This window comes from Lactuca sativa, chromosome 1 (genome assembly GCF_002870075.4).
Source record: "Lactuca sativa cultivar Salinas chromosome 1, Lsat_Salinas_v11, whole genome shotgun sequence".
Classification (NCBI taxonomy): domain Eukaryota; kingdom Viridiplantae; phylum Streptophyta; class Magnoliopsida; order Asterales; family Asteraceae; genus Lactuca; species Lactuca sativa.
In genome coordinates this window covers 73,610,276-73,635,567 of record NC_056623.2, presented here as the reverse complement: position 1 = coordinate 73,635,567, position 25,292 = coordinate 73,610,276, and the positions used below count along the sequence as shown (strand labels likewise).

Sequence of the window (25,292 nt, the reverse complement as noted above, 5' to 3'; positions counted from 1 at the left end):
TGTTTGATATCTCTCTTTAGCATACTCAGATATCGGGACATCTGAGCCTGCTCCGAAGCGAACTCAGGGCAAAACATCGCCCTCTCAGTAAACATCCTGGTGATTTCCGTCACCGACTCCGAATCCTGTTTCAGCTCCAAGAACTCCTGAGCCAGCCTCTCCCTCTCGACCTGCGGAACATAACGAGTGCTGAACATCTCTCTGAACCGATCCCATGAAATCGCGGCTCTCTGCGCATCCGAGTACGACCCCGTGGTCAATCTCCACCAATCCTTTGCCCCGAGCCTTAACAGGTTCAGAGCACACCTCACCCTCTGATCAGCAGGGCATGAACACGTGAAGAAACATCCCTCCACATCTGATAACCATCTCATAGCAACGATCGGATCCTGAACTCCATCAAAAGTGGGAGGCTTCGTATTATCGAAGTCCCGATACTGAAAACCTCTACTAGCTCCTCCCCCTGCCGCTGCTACAGCTGTTGTAGCCGCCGCGGCAGCCGTCTCCGTGAGAGCCGCATAGCGCTCATCAAAATACTCCACCATGGCGGTCTTGATCGACCCAAACAACTCTGCCAGCTCAGCCCGAAACAATGCAGCAACCTCATCATGCAGGATCTCACGAATCCTCGCATCCAACTCGTGCGTACTCATCTGACTGACAACCTCTGGCTGTACAGACCCACCCGGAACTCCCTCTCCTGCTCCTGATCCTGACCCGGATCCACTCCCAGCGTGCCCTGAAATCTCCATACTGAAAATAAAACACCAAATCTCAGACATATCCCACTATCCCGGGAACCAGCTCTCACCCCAACCCTAGAGGTCATGGTTTCCCTGATACGCGTATGAGTCCGTGCTTTTAGTAGTACAGGCCCATACTACCTTCCACACCTACCCATATTTGTATGAAGTACTTCCACAACACCCTAGCGACATACATAACAACGCTCTATCCTCACAACCAGAGGAACACTAGAAATCTCTCACAAGGAACCCTAGGCTAGCAGGCATCATACATCAGGCAACTCATCAAGAAACCCTGAAAATCTCTAGCCTAACTCTAGCATGCTGTTCTATCAATTATCAATAAAACAATTGTCATGTATGGTATTTTGGGGCTACTTACTGGCTCCGGCTGATCGTACCTCCGCGTCCTCCTTTACCTATTTTGAAAACCATTTTTAAATTCTCTTTTGAAAACCCTCCTCGATTTGAGACTGGAGTCACACAAGTGTTCGTCCAATTCACTCAAACCAAGGCTCTGATACCAACTTGTAACATCCGAAAAATACAACCAATTTAAATTTTTCAAAACAACCCGATTTTCATTAAAATGTTTACAAAAAGGTTTTAATTACAAGTCATTAGAGTATTCCCAGAATCACATTGCTACAAAATCATGAGGAGCGGTACGATCGCGCCTTCGCCTTGCCACAGTCTCCTGAAGAACCTGAAAACCATTAAACCACAATTGTAAGCCCGAAAGCTTAGTGAGATACCCCCAAAATACCAACCACGTATACGCCCTTCCAGGCTGCGACCTTCCGGTCCAAAACATATAAAACATACATAGCATAACAGAACATAGAACAACCATGCATATCGGGTCTACTGTGTGACTGGTCCGCCGTATCGGGCCTTTAGTCCATCGGATCCATCCTCCAGGTCTAGTCGTGTCCTTCGAGTCTACAGTGGGGTTGGTCCGCCTGCATCGGGCCTTCAACCCACCTGGTCCACTCTCTGAGTCTACAGTGTGACGGGTCCGCCCGCATCGGGCCTTCAGTCGTCCTGGTCCACTCTCCGAGCCTCGGCACGTCTGGTCCGCCCTCGTGGGGCCTACAGCCTATCCGGACCGCTCGCTGGGCCTTCGGAACAACCGGTCCGCCCTGGGTATCTTGGCCTACAACACAAAGCAGGACCCGCCTCAACCCATCTCCAGTCCAAACAACCATGTGCACAAAACATACAATCATATAACAGTCATATCCAACAAACCGAACAAACAGATCACATAGCATATCATTACCCTACCCAGGTTACCGACCTAACCGATCACTAGCATAGGATCACTTATATATATATATATATATATATATATATATATATATATATATATATATATATATATATATATATATATATATATATATATATATATATATATATCTGGGAACTGACCTTAACAAGGTCTCCTAGCATGTACCATCCTAGCTACCAGGATGCAGACACATCAAACAATAGCATAATAACCATATCCGAATCTCAATCCAATAAAGGGCCGGCCTTGGTGCCTTAGACCCTGTTGATATAGCGAGGATAACTCACCTCGAAACTGTCGGCTGAAAAGATAAGATCCCGCTGCTCCGAACTCTGACACGAACTCCTCCACTGAACATCAAAACATACAACTCAATAAATACCCTTAATTACCAAAATACCCCTGGAAGACAACTGGTCAACCATGGACAAGTCAAAGTGAACCCCTGATTGACCCTACTCGCCGAGTCAACCCGATGACTCGCCGAGTCCATATGCTCAGAACTTCCTTCAATCAGCGACCCAACTCGCCGAGTCACCCCAAGACTCGTCGAGTCCAACAACTCTGAGTCCACTCACACCCAACTCACCGAGTCATCCCTTGACTCACCGATTCATCGACTCAACCAGAAATATTGGGACTTCCTCGACAAGACTCGTCGAGTCCAAATGGACTCGTCGAGTCCAAGGCCATCTTCAACCTACTCGCCGAGTTGTTCTTCCAACCCGTCGAGTTCTAGGCCATCTTCAAGCAACTCGTCGAGTCCACCCATGTGACTCGTCGAGTACCACCGGTCTGAATCCATACAGAAGCATCTCAGGCCATGCAATTGATCCAAAACATAGATCCAACCTCCTACAATCCATCCATCACGTAAAGTGGCAAACTTTACGTGAATCTAACGAGATCTAAGCCATATTCACCTTAAAACCAAGGTTTGGGACATGGTAGCTTCATTAACAACACAAGAATAGGGGCTTTAATGCTCTTAAGGTCTTCTCCACTCCAGATCTGAGGTAGCAACCTCAGATCCATCCTCCAACATCAAAATGCCACACAACCAAGCACCCCACACAACCCCAAAATGAGAAACTAGGAAGATACAGCCCAAGAACGAAAGTATTGCCTCCAAAAGATGCCTCAATAGCAACCAAACTCGAATCCAAGCAAAGCCCTTTGATCCAAGCCACTTCTCCTTCAAGATTTCTTCAATCAACACCTCTCCAAGCTCTAATTTGCTCCACAATTGGACTCTCCACGAATTTAGGGTTTCTAGAACTCAAGGGGGAATAAGGGAGGCTGTGGAGGGGTATAATGCTCTTTATATAGGGCTCAACCCCGAAAATTAGGGTTTTCTCCATACAGCACCTACTCGCCGAGTCCATCCTTGGGACTCGCCGAGTAGGCCACTTGACACGCGACCATGACCGCGACCTGACTCGCCGAGTCTATCCATGGACTCGCCGAGTCATCCTCTAAAACTTACACTTTTAGCCCTTCAACTCTACTCTTGCGATTCCGGGATGTTACAATTCTCCCCCACTTAGATTAGGCTTCGTCCTCGAAGCCTACGGCATCTCATCTTCAAATTACTTCCCACGACGCGCCACCTGACCTTGACCGAACCAAGTCCCTCAAGGTACAATCATAGAAACCAGAAGCTCACTTTCTCCTTCAATACGGTGTCCCCACCACCTACTCAAACCGGGCACCAACTGTACCCTCCGATAACCACACTCAACAACCGAGAATTACCCATGATGCCTTACTGCTCGAATTCTCATCTTTCACTTGACTCATATGGCTATAAAGCCACGGACCATCGGATCCCCGATCCGAATTCCACTCTACCCATCCCATGACAACCGAAAGACCCATTCTTCCATTCCGGAGCAACTCCCCCGAGTTCTCCTCTCGCAGTCACACACACATGTTGATCTCGTTCTAGCACCCTTAGGTTTGGATAACCTGATACACTGATGATATCCTCAAACATCCTTCCAGGATGAACCGCTGATACATACCCAAGATCCTGATCAGAATCTCACTGAGAGTCCAAGACTCTTTCTCTTTATCCCTTCCAAACCCCTCTCCCTGGCTCTACGCCGCGGTATTCCTCCGCGCCCAAAGCAACATATCAAGTCGAATGAGCTTTTATTCAACCGCCACAACACACTACTCAAAGACCATCGACGGACCACTCCAACCATAACTCTACACTGCCGCTTTCACTTCCGTGAATTCGCACTCCCTTTTTGGAATTTCATTCCTCCCTCTTTCCTTACCAAGGAAACCACTTGTCCGCCCAGTCACCATGACAGGCACTATGGTGCTCATCCCACGCTACACTACCTCTTTAAAGCGTACCCGCCATCCATGCATCACCACTACGCTGACTCTAATCGCAGGGACTTTCAAGCCCATGCACTACCTTCACTGCTCAAAATTGCTACCCGGGGCCAGACCTCCCAATGTAATCCCACTGCAACATACGCAACCCATAACCTCGAACCGATCCAACAATACTCGCAGAGTCTTCAGCATGACTGGACCGCCTCCCCAGGCCTTCAGCCAATCTGGACCACTCTCAGGACCTTCAGCCAATCTGACTGGACCGTCCTCCGAGCCTTCGGCCTGACTGGTACACCTACCGGCCTTCAGTCTATCCGGACCGCTCAACTAACATTCATCATTCCGAACTATCCCTTCGGGAAATCCTCCCGTGCATACCGTTCTAGCCCTCTAGGGGTTCCAAACTCTATCTCCATCATACATCCTCGATCCCGGCCCGCTCCCATGCCTTCCACAATCAACTGCTCTAGGTCTGTATTCCGCCCCGTATGCCTGATACTCACCCATACGAGCCTGCTCCCGACTGATAGAATTATCGCTGAATTTCCCCAAGCAGCTAGACAACCTCTCAGACCCAACGATCATCCGGAGAATCTCCAATTCTCCCCCACTTAAGATACTGACAATAAATCACCGGTCGTCATCACCGATCTCCCAAAGTAACCTTGCAGAAAATCCACACTTACACGCAAAATGTTTCTCACCAACGCCAACAACTTTCATAAAAATGATGTTCCCACACTGAACAACCCACTCGAAAGGAATCCAATCTTCAAATATCCATTCCTCAGACTGTAGAATCTACCCGGCCTTCAAACCAACGCCATATCCGCCACTAATCCTCACAAGGATAATCAATGATAGCTCGAAGTACAAATCCATAACCAACCAACGAAACTAGTAGATAACAATACTCTACAACAATCATAAATAATCAAAACAACAGAGAGAAACATACCCGCAGCAGCAAGCTGAAAAACACGACCCTAATCCCTCGGGGGCTCCGCTCCACCCTGACCTCCACCTGTGATCCTCAACGTAGCCGGTGCTGGAGCCTGCACCGGTCCTGCAACAAGCCGTGGACAGTTGACCTTCACATGTCCAACCTGATGACAATGATAACATATCCTCAAATCCCGAACCGGCACTGACTGCCTACAATCCCTCGCATAGTGTCCCTCCTTTCCGCACTTGCGGCATGCTCCACCGGACCGACAAACCCCGGCATGACCCCTTCCATACTTTCCACAGACGTGGCTACCCTGATCTCCCATCCTGGAATCAACGGTCTTAGACCGTTTCGTCGCCGGCTGCGACTGAACCGGAGCTTGCCTCAGCTCACGCATTTGTAACTCAATCTCTAACTCACGCCGCCTGGCGGCCTCCTGCAACTCCAGCAAAGTCTCGCACCTCTGCGCAGACACAAACTGTTTGATATCTCTCTTTAGCATACTCAGATATCGGGACATCTGAGCCTGCTCCGAAGCGAACTCAGGGCAAAACATCGCCCTCTCAGTAAACATCCTGGTGATTTCCGTCACCGACTCCGAATCCTGTTTCAGCTCCAAGAACTCCTGAGCCAGCCTCTCCCTCTCGACCTGCGGAACATAACGAGTGCTGAACATCTCTCTGAACCGATCCCATGAAATCGCGGCTCTCTGCGCATCCGAGTACGACCCCGTGGTCAATCTCCACCAATCCTTTGCCCCGAGCCTTAACAGGTTCAGAGCACACCTCACCCTCTGATCAGCAGGGCATGAACACGTGAAGAAACATCCCTCCACATCTGATAACCATCTCATAGCAACGATCGGATCCTGAACTCCATCAAAAGTGGGAGGCTTCGTATTATCGAAGTCCCGATACTGAAAACCTCTACTAGCTCCTCCCCCTGCCGCTGCTACAGCTGTTGTAGCCGCCGCGGCAGCCGTCTCCGTGAGAGCCGCATAGCGCTCATCAAAATACTCCACCATGGCGGTCTTGATCGAACCAAACAACTCTGCCAGCTCAGCCCGAAACAATGCAGCAACCTCATCATGCAGGATCTCACGAATCCTCGCATCCAACTCGTGCGTACTCATCTGACTGACAACCTCTGGATGTACAGACCCACCCGGAACTCCCTCTCCTGCTCCTGATCCTGACCCGGATCCACTCCCAGCGTGCCCTGAAATCTCCATACTGAAAATAAAACACCAAATCTCAGACATATCCCACTATCCCGGGAACCAGCTCTCACCCCAACCCTAGAGGTCATGGTTTCCCTGATACGCGTATGAGTCCGTGCTTTTAGTAGTACAGGCCCATACTACCTTCCACACCTACCCATATTTGTATGAAGTACTTCCACAACACCCTAGCGACATACATAACAACGCTCTATCCTCACAACCAGAGGAACACTAGAAATCTCTCACAAGGAACCCTAGGCTAGCAGGCATCATACATCAGGCAACTCATCAAGAAACCCTGAAAATCCCTAGCCTAACTCTAGCATGCTGTTCTATCAATTATCAATAAAACAATTGTCATGTATGGTATTTTGGGGCTACTTACTGGCTCCGGCTGATCGTACCTCCGCGTCCTCCTTTACCTATTTTGAAAACCATTTTTAAATTCTCTTTTGAAAACCCTCCTCGATTTGAGACTGGAGTCACACAAGTGTTCGTCCAATTCACTCAAACCAAGGCTCTGATACCAACTTGTAACATCCGAAAAATACAACCAATTTAAATTTTTCAAAACAACCCGATTTTCATTAAAATGTTTACAAAAAGGTTTTAATTACAAGTCATTAGAGTATTCCCAGAATCACATTGCTACAAAATCATGAGGAGCGGTACGATCGCGCCTTCGCCTTGCCACAGTCTCCTGAAGAACCTGAAAACCATTAAACCACAATTGTAAGCCCGAAAGCTTAGTGAGATACCCCCAAAATACCAACCACGTATACGCCCTTCCAGGCTGCGACCTTCCGGTCCAAAACATATAAAACATACATAGCATAACAGAACATAGAACAACCATGCATATCGGGTCTACTGTGTGACTGGTCCGCCGTATCGGGCCTTTAGTCCATCGGATCCATCCTCCAGGTCTAGTCGTGTCCTTCGAGTCTACAGTGGGGTTGGTCCGCCTGCATCGGGCCTTCAACCCACCTGGTCCACTCTCTGAGTCTACAGTGTGACGGGTCCGCCCGCATCGGGCCTTCAGTCGTCCTGGTCCACTCTCCGAGCCTCGGCACGTCTGGTCCGCCCTCGTGGGGCCTACAGCCTATCCGGACCGCTCGCTGGGCCTTCGGAACAACCGGTCCGCCCTGGGTATCTTGGCCTACAACACAAAGCAGGACCCGCCTCAACCCATCTCCAGTCCAAACAACCATGTGCACAAAACATACAATCATATAACAGTCATATCCAACAAACCGAACAAACAGATCACATAGCATATCATTACCCTACCCAGGTTACCGACCTAACCGATCACTAGCATAGGATCACTTTATATATATATATATATATATATATATATATATATATATATATCTGGGAACTGACCTTAACAAGGTCTCCTAGCATGTACCATCCTAGCTACCAGGATGCAGACACATCAAACAATAGCATAATAACCATATCCGAATCTCAATCCAATAAAGGGCCGGCCTTGGTGCCTTAGACCCTGTTGATATAGCGAGGATAACTCACCTCGAAACTGTCGGCTGAAAAGATAAGATCCCGCTGCTCCGAACTCTGACACGAACTCCTCCACTGAACATCAAAACATACAACTCAATAAATACCCTTAATTACCAAAATACCCCTGGAAGACAACTGGTCAACCATGGACAAGTCAAAGTGAACCCCTGATTGACCCTACTCGCCGAGTCAACCCGATGACTCGCCGAGTCCATATGCTCAGAACTTCCTTCAATCAGCGACCCAACTCGCCGAGTCACCCCAAGACTCGTCGAGTCCAACAACTCTGAGTCCACTCACACCCAACTCACCGAGTCATCCCTTGACTCACCGATTCATCGACTCAACCAGAAATATTGGGACTTCCTCGACAAGACTCGTCGAGTCCAAATGGACTCGTCGAGTCCAAGGCCATCTTCAACCTACTCGCCGAGTTGTTCTTCCAACCCGTCGAGTTCTAGGCCATCTTCAAGCAACTCGTCGAGTCCACCCATGTGACTCGTCGAGTACCACCGGTCTGAATCCATACAGAAGCATCTCAGGCCATGCAATTGATCCAAAACATAGATCCAACCTCCTACAATCCATCCATCACGTAAAGTGGCAAACTTTACGTGAATCTAACGAGATCTAAGCCATATTCACCTTAAAACCAAGGTTTGGGACATGGTAGCTTCATTAACAACACAAGAATAGGGGCTTTAATGCTCTTAAGGTCTTCTCCACTCCAGATCTGAGGTAGCAACCTCAGATCCATCCTCCAACATCAAAATGCCACACAACCAAGCACCCCACACAACCCCAAAATGAGAAACTAGGAAGATACAGCCCAAGAACGAAAGTATTGCCTCCAAAAGATGCCTCAATAGCAACCAAACTCGAATCCAAGCAAAGCCCTTTGATCCAAGCCACTTCTCCTTCAAGATTTCTTCAATCAACACCTCTCCAAGCTCTAATTTGCTCCACAATTGGACTCTCCACGAATTTAGGGTTTCTAGAACTCAAGGGGGAATAAGGGAGGCTGTGGAGGGGTATAATGCTCTTTATATAGGGCTCAACCCCGAAAATTAGGGTTTTCTCCATACAGCACCTACTCGCCGAGTCCATCCTTGGGACTCGCCGAGTAGGCCACTTGACACGCGACCATGACCGCGACCTGACTCGCCGAGTCTATCCATGGACTCGCCGAGTCATCCTCTAAAACTTACACTTTTAGCCCTTCAACTCTACTCTTGCGATTCCGGGATGTTACAATTCTCCCCCACTTAGATTAGGCTTCGTCCTCGAAGCCTACGGCATCTCATCTTCAAATTACTTCCCACGACGCGCCACCTGACCTTGACCGAACCAAGTCCCTCAAGGTACAATCATAGAAACCAGAAGCTCACTTTCTCCTTCAATACGGTGTCCCCACCACCTACTCAAACCGGGCACCAACTGTACCCTCCGATAACCACACTCAACAACCGAGAATTACCCATGATGCCTTACTGCTCGAATTCTCATCTTTCACTTGACTCATATGGCTATAAAGCCACGGACCATCGGATCCCCGATCCGAATTCCACTCTACCCATCCCATGACAACCGAAAGACCCATTCTTCCATTCCGGAGCAACTCCCCCGAGTTCTCCTCTCGCAGTCACACACACATGTTGATCTCGTTCTAGCACCCTTAGGTTTGGATAACCTGATACACTGATGATATCCTCAAACATCCTTCCAGGATGAACCGCTGATACATACCCAAGATCCTGATCAGAATCTCACTGAGAGTCCAAGACTCTTTCTCTTTATCCCTTCCAAACCCCTCTCCCTGGCTCTACGCCGCGGTATTCCTCCGCGCCCAAAGCAACATATCAAGTCGAATGAGCTTTTATTCAACCGCCACAACACACTACTCAAAGACCATCGACGGACCACTCCAACCATAACTCTACACTGCCGCTTTCACTTCCGTGAATTCGCACTCCCTTTTTGGAATTTCATTCCTCCCTCTTTCCTTACCAAGGAAACCACTTGTCCGCCCAGTCACCATGACAGGCACTATGGTGCTCATCCCACGCTACACTACCTCTTTAAAGCGTACCCGCCATCCATGCATCACCACTACGCTGACTCTAATCGCAGGGACTTTCAAGCCCATGCACTACCTTCACTGCTCAAAATTGCTACCCGGGGCCAGACCTCCCAATGTAATCCCACTGCAACATACGCAACCCATAACCTCGAACCGATCCAACAATACTCGCAGAGTCTTCAGCATGACTGGACCGCCTCCCCAGGCCTTCAGCCAATCTGGACCACTCTCAGGACCTTCAGCCAATCTGACTGGACCGTCCTCCGAGCCTTCGGCCTGACTGGTACACCTACCGGCCTTCAGTCTATCCGGACCGCTCAACTAACATTCATCATTCCGAACTATCCCTTCGGGAAATCCTCCCGTGCATACCGTTCTAGCCCTCTAGGGGTTCCAAACTCTATCTCCATCATACATCCTCGATCCCGGCCCGCTCCCATGCCTTCCACAATCAACTGCTCTAGGTCTGTATTCCGCCCCGTATGCCTGATACTCACCCATACGAGCCTGCTCCCGACTGATAGAATTATCGCTGAATTTCCCCAAGCAGCTAGACAACCTCTCAGACCCAACGATCATCCGGAGAATCTCCAATTCTCCCCCACTTAAGATACTGACAATAAATCACCGGTCGTCATCACCGATCTCCCAAAGTAACCTTGCAGAAAATCCACACTTACACGCAAAATGTTTCTCACCAACGCCAACAACTTTCATAAAAATGATGTTCCCACACTGAACAACCCACTCGAAAGGAATCCAATCTTCAAATATCCATTCCTCAGACTGTAGAATCTACCCGGCCTTCAAACCAACGCCATATCCGCCACTAATCCTCACAAGGATAATCAATGATAGCTCGAAGTACAAATCCATAACCAACCAACGAAACTAGTAGATAACAATACTCTACAACAATCATAAATAATCAAAACAACAGAGAGAAACATACCCGCAGCAGCAAGCTGAAAAACACGACCCTAATCCCTCGGGGGCTCCGCTCCACCCTGACCTCCACCTGTGATCCTCAACGTAGCCGGTGCTGGAGCCTGCACCGGTCCTGCAACAAGCCGTGGACAGTTGACCTTCACATGTCCAACCTGATGACAATGATAACATATCCTCAAATCCCGAACCGGCACTGACTGCCTACAATCCCTCGCATAGTGTCCCTCCTTTCCGCACTTGCGGCATGCTCCACCGGACCGACAAACCCCGGCATGACCCCTTCCATACTTTCCACAGACGTGGCTACCCTGATCTCCCATCCTGGAATCAACGGTCTTAGACCGTTTCGTCGCCGGCTGCGACTGAACCGGAGCTTGCCTCAGCTCACGCATTTGTAACTCAATCTCTAACTCACGCCGCCTGGCGGCCTCCTGCAACTCCAGCAAAGTCTCGCACCTCTGCGCAGACACAAACTGTTTAATATCTCTCTTTAGCATACTCAGATATCGGGACATCTGAGCCTGCTCCGAAGCGAACTCAGGGCAAAACATCGCCCTCTCAGTAAACATCCTGGTGATTTCCGTCACCGACTCCGAATCCTGTTTCAGCTCCAAGAACTCCTGAGCCAGCCTCTCCCTCTCGACCTGCGGAACATAACGAGTGCTGAACATCTCTCTGAACCGATCCCATGAAATCGCGGCTCTCTGCGCATCCGAGTACGACCCCGTGGTCAATCTCCACCAATCCTTTGCCCCGAGCCTTAACAGGTTCAGAGCACACCTCACCCTCTGATCAGCAGGGCATGAACACGTGAAGAAACATCCCTCCACATCTGATAACCATCTCATAGCAACGATCGGATCCTGAACTCCATCAAAAGTGGGAGGCTTCGTATTATCGAAGTCCCGATACTGAAAACCTCTACTAGCTCCTCCCCCTGCCGCTGCTACAGCTGTTGTAGCCGCCGCGGCAGCCGTCTCCGTGAGAGCCGCATAGCGCTCATCAAAATACTCCACCATGGCGGTCTTGATCGAACCAAACAACTCTGCCAGCTCAGCCCGAAACAATGCAGCAACCTCATCATGCAGGATCTCACGAATCCTCGCATCCAACTCGTGCGTACTCATCTGACTGACAACCTCTGGATGTACAGACCCACCCGGAACTCCCTCTCCTGCTCCTGATCCTGACCCGGATCCACTCCCAGCGTGCCCTGAAATCTCCATACTGAAAATAAAACACCAAATCTCAGACATATCCCACTATCCCGGGAACCAGCTCTCACCCCAACCCTAGAGGTCATGGTTTCCCTGATACGCGTATGAGTCCGTGCTTTTAGTAGTACAGGCCCATACTACCTTCCACACCTACCCATATTTGTATGAAGTACTTCCACAACACCCTAGCGACATACATAACAACGCTCTATCCTCACAACCAGAGGAACACTAGAAATCTCTCACAAGGAACCCTAGGCTAGCAGGCATCATACATCAGGCAACTCATCAAGAAACCCTGAAAATCCCTAGCCTAACTCTAGCATGCTGTTCTATCAATTATCAATAAAACAATTGTCATGTATGGTATTTTGGGGCTACTTACTGGCTCCGGCTGATCGTACCTCCGCGTCCTCCTTTACCTATTTTGAAAACCATTTTTAAATTCTCTTTTGAAAACCCTCCTCGATTTGAGACTGGAGTCACACAAGTGTTCGTCCAATTCACTCAAACCAAGGCTCTGATACCAACTTGTAACATCCGAAAAATACAACCAATTTAAATTTTTCAAAACAACCCGATTTTCATTAAAATGTTTACAAAAAGGTTTTAATTACAAGTCATTAGAGTATTCCCAGAATCACATTGCTACAAAATCATGAGGAGCGGTACGATCGCGCCTTCGCCTTGCCACAGTCTCCTGAAGAACCTGAAAACCATTAAACCACAATTGTAAGCCCGAAAGCTTAGTGAGATACCCCCAAAATACCAACCACGTATACGCCCTTCCAGGCTGCGACCTTCCGGTCCAAAACATATAAAACATACATAGCATAACAGAACATAGAACAACCATGCATATCGGGTCTACTGTGTGACTGGTCCGCCGTATCGGGCCTTTAGTCCATCGGATCCATCCTCCAGGTCTAGTCGTGTCCTTCGAGTCTACAGTGGGGTTGGTCCGCCTGCATCGGGCCTTCAACCCACCTGGTCCACTCTCTGAGTCTACAGTGTGACGGGTCCGCCCGCATCGGGCCTTCAGTCGTCCTGGTCCACTCTCCGAGCCTCGGCACGTCTGGTCCGCCCTCGTGGGGCCTACAGCCTATCCGGACCGCTCGCTGGGCCTTCGGAACAACCGGTCCGCCCTGGGTATCTTGGCCTACAACACAAAGCAGGACCCGCCTCAACCCATCTCCAGTCCAAACAACCATGTGCACAAAACATACAATCATATAACAGTCATATCCAACAAACCGAACAAACAGATCACATAGCATATCATTACCCTACCCAGGTTACCGACCTAACCGATCACTAGCATAGGATCACTTTATATATATATATATATATATATATATATATATATATATATATCGGGGAACTGACCTTAACAAGGTCTCCTAGCATGTACCATCCTAGCTACCAGGATGCAGACACATCAAACAATAGCATAATAACCATATCCGAATCTCAATCCAATAAAGGGCCGGCCTTGGTGCCTTAGACCCTGTTGATATAGTGAGGATAACTCACCTCGAAACTGTCGGCTGAAAAGATAAGATCCCGCTGCTCCGAACTCTGACACGAACTCCTCCACTGAACATCAAAACATACAACTCAATAAATACCCTTAATTACCAAAATACCCCTGGAAGACAACTGGTCAACCATGGACAAGTCAAAGTGAACCCCTGACTGACCCTACTCGCCGAGTCAACCCGATGACTCGCCGAGTCCATATGCTCAGAACTTCCTTCAATCAACGACCCAACTCGCCGAGTCACCCCAAGACTCGTCGAGTCCAACAACTCTGAGTCAACTCGCACCCAACTCACCGAGTCATCCCTTGACTCACCGATTCATCGACTCAACCAGAAATATTGGGACTTCCTCAACAAGACTCGCCGAGTCCAAATGGACTCGTCGAGTCCAAGGCCATCTTCAACCTACTCGCCGAGTTGTTCTTCCAACCCGTCGAGTTCTAGGCCATCTTCAAGCAACTCGTCGAGTCCACCCATGTGACTCGTCGAGTACCACCGGTCTGAATCCATACAGAAGCATCTCAGGCCATGCAATTGATCCAAAACATAGATCCAACCTCCTACAATCCATCCATCACATAAAGTGGCAAACTTTACGTGAATCTAACGAGATCTAAGCCATATTCACCTTAAAACCAAGGTTTGGGACATGGTAGCTTCATTAACAACACAAGAACAGGGGCTTTAATGCTCTTAAGGTCTTCTCCACTCCAGATCTGAGGTAGCAACCTCAGATCCATCCTCCAACATCAAAATGCCACACAACCAAGCACCCCACACAACCCCAAAATGAGAAACTAGGAAGATACAGCCAAAGAACGAAAGTATTGCCTCCAAAAGATGCCTCAATAGCAACCAAACTCGAATCCAAGCAAAGCCCTTTGATCCAAGCCACTTCTCCTTCAAGATTTCTTCAATCAACACCTCTCCAAGCTCTAATTTGCTCCATAATTGCACTCCCCACGAATTTAGGGTTTCTAGAACTCAAGGGGGAATAAGGGAGGCTGTGGAGGGGTATAATGCTCTTTATATAGGGCTCAACCCCGAAAATTAGGGTTTTCTCCATACAGCACCTACTCGCCGAGTCCATCCTTGGGACTCGCCGAGTAGGCCACTTGACACGCGACCATGACCGCGACCTGACTCGCCGAGTCTATCCATGGACTCGCCGAGTCATCCTCTAAAACTTACACTTTTAGCCCTTCAACTCTACTCTTGCGATTCCGGGATGTTACAATTCTCCCCCACTTAGATTAGGCTTCGTCCTCGAAGCCTACGGCATCTCATCTTCAAATTACTTCCCACGACGCGCCACCTGACCTTGACCGAACCAAGTCCCTCAAGGTACAATCATAGAAACCAGAAGCTCACTTTCTCCTTCAATACGGTGTCCCCACCACCTACTCAAACCGGGCACCAACTGTACCCTCCGATAACCACACTCAACAACCGAGAATTACCCATGATGCCTTACTGCTCCAATTCTCATCTTTCACTTGACTCATATGGCTATAAAGCCACGGACCATCGGATCCCCGATCCGAATTCCACTCTACCCATCCCATGACAACCGAAAGACCCATTCTTCCATTCCGGAGCAACTCCCCCGAGTTCTCCTCTCGCAGTCACACACACATGTTGATCTCGTTCTAGCACCCTCAGGTTTGGATAACCTGATACACTGATGATATCCTCAAACATCCTTCCAGGATGAACCGCTGATACATACCCAAGATCCTGATCAGAATCTCACTGAGAGTCCAAGACTCTTTCTCTTTATCCCTTCCAAACCCCTCTCCCTGGCTCTACGCCGCGGTATTCCTCCGCGCCCAAAGCAACATATCAAGTCGAATGAGCTTTTATTCAACCGCCACAACACACTACTCAAAGACCATCGACGGACCACTCCAACCATAACTCTACACTGCCGCTTTCACTTCCGTGAATTCGCACTCCCTTTTTGGAATTTCATTCCTCCCTCTTTCCTTACCAAGGAAACCACTTGTCCGCCCAGTCACCATGACAGGCACTATGGTGCTCATCCCACGCTACACTACCTCTTTAAAGCGTACCCGCCATCCATGCATCACCACTACGCTGACTCTAATCGCAGGGACTTTCAAGCCCATGCACTACCTTCACTGCTCAAAATTGCTACCCGGGGCCAGACCTCCCAATGTAATCCCACTGCAACATACGCAACCCATAACCTCGAACCGATCCAACAATACTCGCAGAGTCTTCAGCATGACTGGACCGCCTCCCCAGGCCTTCAGCCAATCTGGACCACTCTCAGGACCTTCAGCCAATCTGACTGGACCGTCCTCCGAGCCTTCGGCCTGACTGGTACACCTACCGGCCTTCAGTCTATCCGGACCGCTCAACTAACATTCATCATTCCGAACTATCCCTTCGGGAAATCCTCCCGTGCATACCGTTCTAGCCCTCTAGGGGTTCCAAACTCTATCTCCATCATACATCCTCGATCCCGGCCCGCTCCCATGCCTTCCACAATCAACTGCTCTAGGTCTGTATTCCGCCCCGTATGCCTGATACTCACCCATACGAGCCTGCTCCCGACTGATAGAATTATCGCTGAATTTCCCCAAGCAGCTAGACAACCTCTCAGACCCAACGATCATCCGGAGAATCTCCAATTCTCCCCCACTTAAGATACTGACAATAAATCACCGGTCGTCATCACCGATCTCCCAAAGTAACCTTGCAGAAAATCCACACTTACACGCAAAATGTTTCTCACCAACGCCAACAACTTTCATAAAAATGATGTTCCCACACTGAACAACCCACTCGAAAGGAATCCAATCTTCAAATATCCATTCCTCAGACTGCAGAATCTACCCGACCTTCAAACCAACGCCATATCCGCCACCAATCCTCACAAGGATAATCAATGATAGCTCGAAGTACAAATCCATAACCAACCAACGAAACTAGCAGATAACAATACTCTACAACAATCATAAATAATCAAAACAACAGAGAGAAACATACCCGCAGCAGCAAGCTGAAAAACACGACCCTAATCCCTCGGGGGCTCCGCTCCACCCTGACCTCCACCTGTGATCCTCAACGTAGCCGGTGCTGGAGCCTGCACCGGTCCTGCAGCAAGCCGTGGACAGTTGACCTTCACATGTCCAACCTGATGACAATGATAGCATATCCTCAAATCCCAAACCGGCACTGACTGCCTACAATCCCTCGCATAGTGTCCCTCCTTTCCGCACTTGCGGCATGCTCCACCGGACCGACAAACCCCGGCATGACCCCTTCCACACTTTCCACAGACGTGGCTACCCTGATCTCCCATCCTGGAATCAACGGTCTTAGACCGTTTCGTCGCCGGCTGCGACTGAACCGGAGCTTGCCTCAGCTCACGCATTTGTAACTCAATCTCTAACTCACGCCGCCTGGCGGCCTCCTGCAACTCCAGCAAAGTCTCGCACCTCTGCGCAGACACAAACTGTCTGATATCTCTCTTTAGCATACTCAGATATCGGGACATCTGAGCCTGCTCCGAAGCGAACTCAGGGCAAAACATCGCCCTCTCAGTAAACATCCTGGTGATTTCCGTCACCGACTCCGAGTCCTGTTTCAGCTCCAAGAACTCCTGAGCCAGCCTCTCCCTCTCGACCTGCGGAACATAACGAGTGCTGAACATCTCTCTGAACCGATCCCATGAAATCGCGGCTCTCTGCGCATCCGAGTACGACCCCATGGTCAATCTCCACCAATCCTTTGCCCCGAGCCTTAACAGGTTCAGAGCACACCTCACCTCTGATCAGCAGGGCATGAACACGTGAAGAAACATCCCTCCACATCTGATAACCATCTCATAGCAACGATCGGATCCTGAACTCCATCAAAAGTGGGAGGCTTCGTATTATCGAAGTCCCGATACTGAAAACCTCTACTAGCTCCTCCCCCTGCCGCTGCTACAGCTGTTGTAGCCGCCGCGGCAGCCGTCTCCGTGAGAGCCGCATAACGCTCATCAAAATACTCCACCATGGCGGTCTTGATCGACCCAAACAACTCTGGCAGCTCAGCCCGAAACAATGCAGCAACCTCATCATGCAGGATCTCACGAATCCTCGCATCCAACTCGTGCGTACTCATCTGACTGACAACCTCTGGCTGTACAGACCCACCCGGAACTCCCTCTCCTGCTCCTGATCCTGACCCGGATCCACTCCCAGCGTGCCCTGAAATCTCCATACTGAAAATAAAACACCAAATCTTAGACATATCCCACTATCCCGGGAACCAGCTCTCACCCCAACCCTAGAGGTCATGGTTTCCCTGATACGCGTATGAGTGCGTGCTTTTAGTAGTACAGGCCCATACTACCTTCCACACCTACCCATATTTGTATGAAGTACTTCCACAACACCCTAGCGACATACATAACAACGCTCTATCCTCACAACCAGAGGAACACTAGAAATCTCTCACAAGGAACCCTAGGCTAGCAGGCATCATACATCAGGCAACTCATCAAGAAACCCTGAAAATCCCTAGCCTAACTCTAGCATGCTGTTCTATCAATTATCAATAAAACAATTGTCATGTATGGTATTTTGGGGCTACTTACTGGCTCCGGCTGATCGTACCTCCGCGTCCTCCTTTACCTATTTTGAAAACCATTTTTAAATTCTCTTTTGAAAACCCTCCTCGATTTGAGACTGGAGTCACACAAGTGTTCCTCCAATTCACTCAAACCAAGGCTCTGATACCAACTTGTAACATCCGAAAAATACAACCAATTTAAATTTTTCAAAACAACCCGATTTTCATTAAAATGTTTACAAAAAGGTTTTCAATACAAGTCATTAGAGTATTCCCAGAATCACATTGCTACAAAATCATGAGGAGCGGTACGATCGCGCCTTCGCCTTGCCACAGTCTCCTGAAGAACCTGAAAAACATTAAACCACAACTGTAAGCCCGAAAGCTTAGTGAGATACCCCCAAAATACCAACCACGTATACGCCCTTCCAGGCTGCGACCTTCCGGTCCAAAACATATAAAACATACAGAACATAACAGAACATCGAACAACCATGCATATCGGGTCTACTATGTGACTGGTCCGCCGTATCGGGCCTTCAGTCCATCGGATCCATCCTCCAAGTCTAGTCATGTCCTTCGAGTCTACAGCGGGGTTGGTCCGCCTGCATCGGGCCTTCAACCCACCTGGTCCACTCTCTGAGTCTACAGTGTGACTGGTCCGCCCGCATCGGGCCTTCAGTCGGCTTGGTCTACTCTCCGAGCCTCGGCACGTCTGGTCCGCCCTCGTGGGGCCTACAGCCTATCCGGACCGCTCGCTGGGCCTTCGGAACAACCGGCCCGCCCTGGGTATCTTGGCCTACAGCACAAAGCAGGACCCGCCTCAACCCATCTCCAGTCCAAACAACCATGTGCACAAAACATACAATCATATAACAGTCATATCCAACAAACCGAACAAACAGATCACATAGCATATCATTACCCTACCCAGGTTACCGACCTAACCGGTCACTAGCATAGCATCACTTTATATATATATATATATATATATATATATATATATATATATATATATATATATATATATATATATATATATATATATATATATATATATATATATATATCGGGGAACTGACCTTAACAAGGTCTCCTAGCATGTACCATCCTAGCTACCAGGATGCAGACACATCAAACAATAGCATAATAACCATATCCGAATCTCAATCCAATAAAGGGTCGGCCTTGGTGCCTTAGACCCTGTTGATATAGTGAGGATAACTCACCTCAAAACTGTCGGCTGAAAAGATAAGATCCCGCTGCTCCGAACTCTGACACGAACTCCATCACTGAACATCAAAACATACAACTCAATAAATACCCTTAATTACCAAAATACCTCTGGAAGACAACTGGTCAACCATGGACAAGTCAAAGTCAACCCCTGACTGACCCTACTCGCCGAGTCAACCCGATGACTCGCCGAGTCCATATGCTCAGAACTTCCTTCAATCAGCGACCCAACTCGCCGAGTCACCCCAAGACTCGTCGAGTCCAACAACTCTGAGTCCACTCACACCCAACTCACCGAGTCATCCCTTGACTCACCGATTCATCGACTCAACCAGAAATATTGGGACTTCCTCGACAAGACTCGTCGAGTCCAAATGGACTCGTCGAGTCCAAGGCCATCTTCAACCTACTCGCCGAGTTGTTCTTCCAACCCGTCGAGTTCTAGGCCATCTTCAAGCAACTCGTCGAGTCCACCCATGTGACTCGTCGAGTACCACCGGTCTGAATCCATACAGAAGCATCTCAGGCCATGCAATTGATCCAAAACATAGATCCAACCTCCTACAATCCATCCATCACGTAAAGTGGCAAACTTTACGTGAATCTAACGAGATCTAAGCCATATTCACCTTAAAACCAAGGTTTGGGACATGGTAGCTTCATTAACAACACAAGAACAGGGGCTTTAATGCTCTTAAGGTCTTCTCCACTCCAGATCTGAGGTAGCAACCTCAGATCCATCCTCCAACATCAAAATGCCACACAACCAAGCACCCCACACAACCCCAAAATGAGAAACTAGGAAGATACAACCCAAGAACGAAAGTATTGCCTCCAAAAGATGCCTCAATAGCAACCAAACTCGAATCCAAGCAAAGCCCTTTGATCCAAGCCACTTCTCCTTCAAGATTTCTTCAATCAACACCTCTCCAAGCTCTAATTTGCTCCACAATTGGACTCTCCACGAATTTAGGGTTTCTAGAACTCAAGGGGGGAATAAGGGAGGCTGTGGAGGGGTATAATGCTCTTTATATAGGGCTCAACCCCGAAAATTAGGGTTTTCTCCATACAGCACCTACTCGCCGAGTCCATCCTTGGGACTCGCCGAGTAGGCCACTTGACACGCGACCATGACCGCGACCTGACTCGCCGAGTCTATCCATGGACTCGCTGAGTCATCCTCTAAAACTTACACTTTTAGCCCTTCAACTCTACTCTTGCGATTCTGGGATGTTACAAAGTATCAACACTACTAGAAAAACAGCCTTTTACGACGCTCATTGCGCGTCGTAAAAGGCTCAGACGACGCGCAAATGCGCGTCAAGGAAGGCCCTGTCATAAAGAGAGACGACGCGCTTTTGCGCGTCGTCTATAGACGACGCGCATTCACGACGCGCGTTTACGACACGCAATGCGTATCAAGGAAGGCCCTGTCATAAAGGAAGACGGCACGTATTCGCGTGTCGTAACCTTACGACGCGCGTGTTAATGACACGCAATGCGTATCAAGAAAGCCCCTGTCAAGAAAGTCCATGTCATAAATGAAGATGACACACATTCTTGCGTATCGTAAATTTAAATATTTAAAAAAATATATATTTATATATTTATTAATTTTTAAATTAAATTTGCATTTAATGTGTCATAATAGAAATAAAATACCATATACAAAAAAAAAATACAATCCATTGAATAAACTTTAATGTCATACAATTCTATTTCTTACAATATATAAATTTGCATTCATCTAATCTACTCTATGTTTCATACTAACAATTGAAATGAAGAATACAACACTTGCATTTTCAGCATCTTATCTCTTTCGGCTTGAGCTTTCTTTTCCACTTCTAACTCGAGAGCTATTCGCTTTCATCAACCCTGTAAACACAACACAAATACAAAAGGATAATTACATCAAATGCTATCCAACTTCTTCATTCTTTAAAAACAAGTGTTGCACAATATAACTTACCCTTGTTTTATCACGAATAACAAACATCAAAGTTGTTTTATGTGGACTAAATAGTCACAACAAAATTATAAAACTTACAAAAATTACCAAAATGCCCCCGAGAGATTTATAGTAAACAAAATTATAAAACTTACCAACGCTATATCCGACATCATTTTTCGCATCGAGTATGCCAGCCTGCAATTATGAGCAACATGATTTATATTTTATTAATCAAAAACTCATTTAAAAGAAATGGATTAATAATTATAAGAAAAAGTTCAACTTACGTCAATGTGACAGCTAATGGAAGTCCTAGAACCGCAACAACAACAATTGTGACCTAAAGATTCATCAAATTAGAAGAAGGGCAAAAAACGAAACTTAATAAAAATACATGAAGTAAACACTAATTGCTAAATACACACTGCAATAGTGAAAATATTGATTGCTCCATCTGCCACCTTACACCCTGACATTGAAATCTCCACTTACTGAAACCAGAATCCATGAATCTACTTAATATTATTATAAACATGGAACATGTGATGCAACTAATTCATCCATCCAGTAAGGCATTACCAACCACATAGTCCTCTCATCAATTTACTATAATAATATGATATCTTATGTGAAATACCTTTTATAAACCTGACCTGGTTAGCCTCAATAACATATTAATTAATAGTAAGTCAACATTCAACTATTATTTTGATTACTGAAGTGAAAGAGCTCACTGACATGCTAGGATTCAGAAGCCCAACACCCCAGCACCAATTTGTCATTCAAAGGATTAAGGATAAAGCCCAAACATTCAGGTCCCCACCGTATTGTTGAGAAAATTCATCAGCCCAGCTCTGCACGGGGCCCCATGACTTGCGACTCCCCCAATACTGATCCAGCTCTGCGTATCTACCATGCATGTGCTCCCTAGCCAACCCCCCATGATTATCAATCTCTAAAGAAAATAACAGACCATTCACCTGAACAAGTATTTGTTAACTTAATTTTCATGGTTTATATAACAAGTGCTCGAGGTTCATTTCTAATTTCGTCTTTAATAGCCCTGCCAAATATTTTAATCTGAATACTTAATTACCAAGCAACCTTTCACATTACAGAAAATGTGAAAGATATATACAGAGAGAGAAAGAGAGAGAGAGATAAACATGTACCAAGGGTGAAGGGGTAGTTTAGACATTTACCAGATGGGACCATACGCGTCGATTGAGTCAATATAATTCATCACAGAACAAAAATGAGTTGACTCGGTTTGCTGAAGAGCTGCAGTTGTGTGTTCCAACATTCCCTTTTAAAATGATGCATCAACAGAAGCCTCCATAAATGACTTATTTGATCAAACAACCTGAAGATATTTTAAGAAATAAAATGTTATAAAGGAAGAGATGGATGTAAGATACAACAATATCAAATAAAGAAACTAAATCTACTTCCTCCATAGCTGCAATATCTTCAACAAGAATTGGTGAAGCAACAAAATCCTTTTCATTTATTTCATCAAGTTGTTCTTCATCAAGATTTATCTAAATCAAAGAATCAGAAAGCACCATGGAAAATGTATGAGGAAAAATGATTTACTTACATTAAGTATCAGACAACTTATCTCTTAATATTATTTACAAAAGTAAAGAACTTCAATTAAAAATTTAGAAAGAACAATAATGTTTTATAAAGATACTTGATACTACTATTATTTTCAAATTCGTTTACAAATAGTATTATAAGATCTAATAAAATTATAAGTAACACTTCAAGAATTTGTCTTGATTACAGTTGTTTAAGTAAAAATCAACATAAACAACCAAAAACTTTATACAAAAAATAAAGAAGCAAAAAATGCATATCGTTTTCCATTAAAAAAACATTCCTCCTGAAAGTTTCCACAAGTGTTATAATATCTTATAATGTAAAAAACTACAAATGAAAATAAAATTTTGTTATTTTGGTGGAATAAAAATCGTTATGATAATACAATTACATACCCAAATTTGAAAATGTGAATGGATGCATATTAACATACTTTGGAATGTTCAGAATCTGCATCAAGAGCTTCTAATTGCTTAGTTGAAGAAGATCCATCAATCACTTTCTCTGTTGCACTAACTACAAAAGATTGGGATTCAGATCTTCCAGCTATAAATTTCCCTATAAAGAAAGATCAAATTACACAAGGAAAACATATATGAGGATAGATTTGTAAAAAGTTAGGACTTAATAAGTCTTTCTTTTTGTATTAAGTAATAAAAACACTCTATATATAGTTTACAGGATTGAGTTTTATCCCCATTGATCCAATCAAAACCTTAAAGAAAAAAAAAAGGACAGATTATTTCATATAGTGAATTGTTCATAAGTTTAAAAGAGTAGCATAATAGTTGAATAAGATACAATTGTATATGTGGAGATTGTTTGGATGCGAATTTAAACTGATTATCATGATTCGACTTCACAGTTAGCAGCTTATGATTTTGAATTTTTTATTATTTGATGACAAATGATCCAGATATGGAGATGTGCAGATATGAATTTGCTTTAAGAGAATTAATTATTGAGATAAATGTGGAATTACCTAACTAGCCCTAGTGGGATACACCTAATTATCTGATTATGATTCTTTGAAATCGCAATAATCACTTTGAAAACGCCCCTATGATTGTGTATTTGTTCGCATAAAAACTTGCGAACATTCAATTAAAATCGCTAACAAAATGCAATGTCAGATAGGAAAAATTAGGATTTGAAGAAAGGTAGCTCTGTATGCGAATACTATTCCACCATTAATGTCAACATAATTTATGTTTAGACTCGCGCATTCATAACATAAGCAGAATAAAACAAATCGACAAATCGAGACCTTCACTTTACAAATATAGCAAAAACGAGAAACCGCACCGGTGAAAATTCAAACATTCAATGCCCAGTTGAGCATAAGAAAAAAGAAATGAAAACCCATTTTTCAAGCACACAATTAAGCATAAACAAGTGGAGACAGGAATCCCAAAATCATCAACATAGATTTCATTGATTGCATGGTTGAAATGAAACACTTACGAGTTAATGGTTCTGTCATTGTTCTTGAGGCTGCCGCCTTCGCCTCCTTCAATGTCCGGATCTCGTGACGCTATGAGAAAGATGATAGTTAGTGACTATAAGAACGATGTTTTAGATGAGATCGCCGAAGAGGGAAGAACGATGGTAAACTAGGGTTTTTGAGAGAGACAGATCAGCAAAATAAGAGGTGCCGCAATTTTTATAGGAATTAATAGATAGAAATATTGTGAACGTGAGAGAAATCGAACCCCGGGATTTGGATTCCGGTGAAGTATCGGAATTGGCAACACAAACACGAACGCGTTTCTTGTTCCTGTAAGCCGAACAAGAGAGTGAAAACCGGTGATAAAAATGAAAGAAAGTCATCGGAGGTTAAACGGAAGGTGGTTCCAAAAACTGTACCCCTTTGATCAATTTCATGGCCTGGTGACCAAAAAACCTTCGATTTCACTAAGAACCGGAACCCTAGTTCCAACAATAGTCGATTTTTGGTATTTGATTGAGAGAGAGAGAGAGAAGAACGATTGAAAGAAGGTAGAGGAGAGCATGGCGGGGTTTTTAATTTTTTCAGAA

At 46.2% G+C, this 25,292-nt stretch overlaps 1 protein-coding gene across 1 annotated transcript; it reads right to left on the bottom strand.

The window, feature by feature from the left end:
- Window positions 1-22,987: 22,987 nt before the first annotated feature.
- Window positions 22,988-25,085, bottom strand: LOC111916586 (uncharacterized). The gene is made up of 4 exons (XM_052765977.1): window positions 24,968-25,085; window positions 23,935-23,970; window positions 23,689-23,813; window positions 22,988-23,191 (listed from the first exon to the last, which is right to left on the bottom strand). Exons 1-4 carry the CDS (start codon window positions 25,083-25,085, stop codon window positions 22,997-22,999), a joined length of 474 nt encoding a protein of 157 aa, XP_052621937.1. The 3' UTR covers window positions 22,988-22,996.
- Window positions 25,086-25,292: the final 207 nt, after the last annotated feature.

Coding starts and splice junctions, on each gene's coding strand:
- LOC111916586 (XM_052765977.1), bottom strand. CDS start 25,085: ATGACTTTCTTTCATTTTTATCACCGGTTTTCACTCTCTTGTTCGGCT. Junction 23,971..24,967: donor ACCGGAATCCAAATCCCGGG/GTTCGATTTCTC, acceptor TTTTTCTTTAAG/GTTTTGATTGGATCAATGGG. Junction 23,192..23,688: donor CAGATTCTGAACATTCCAAA/GTATGTTAATAT, acceptor TCTTTGATTTAG/ATAAATCTTGATGAAGAACA.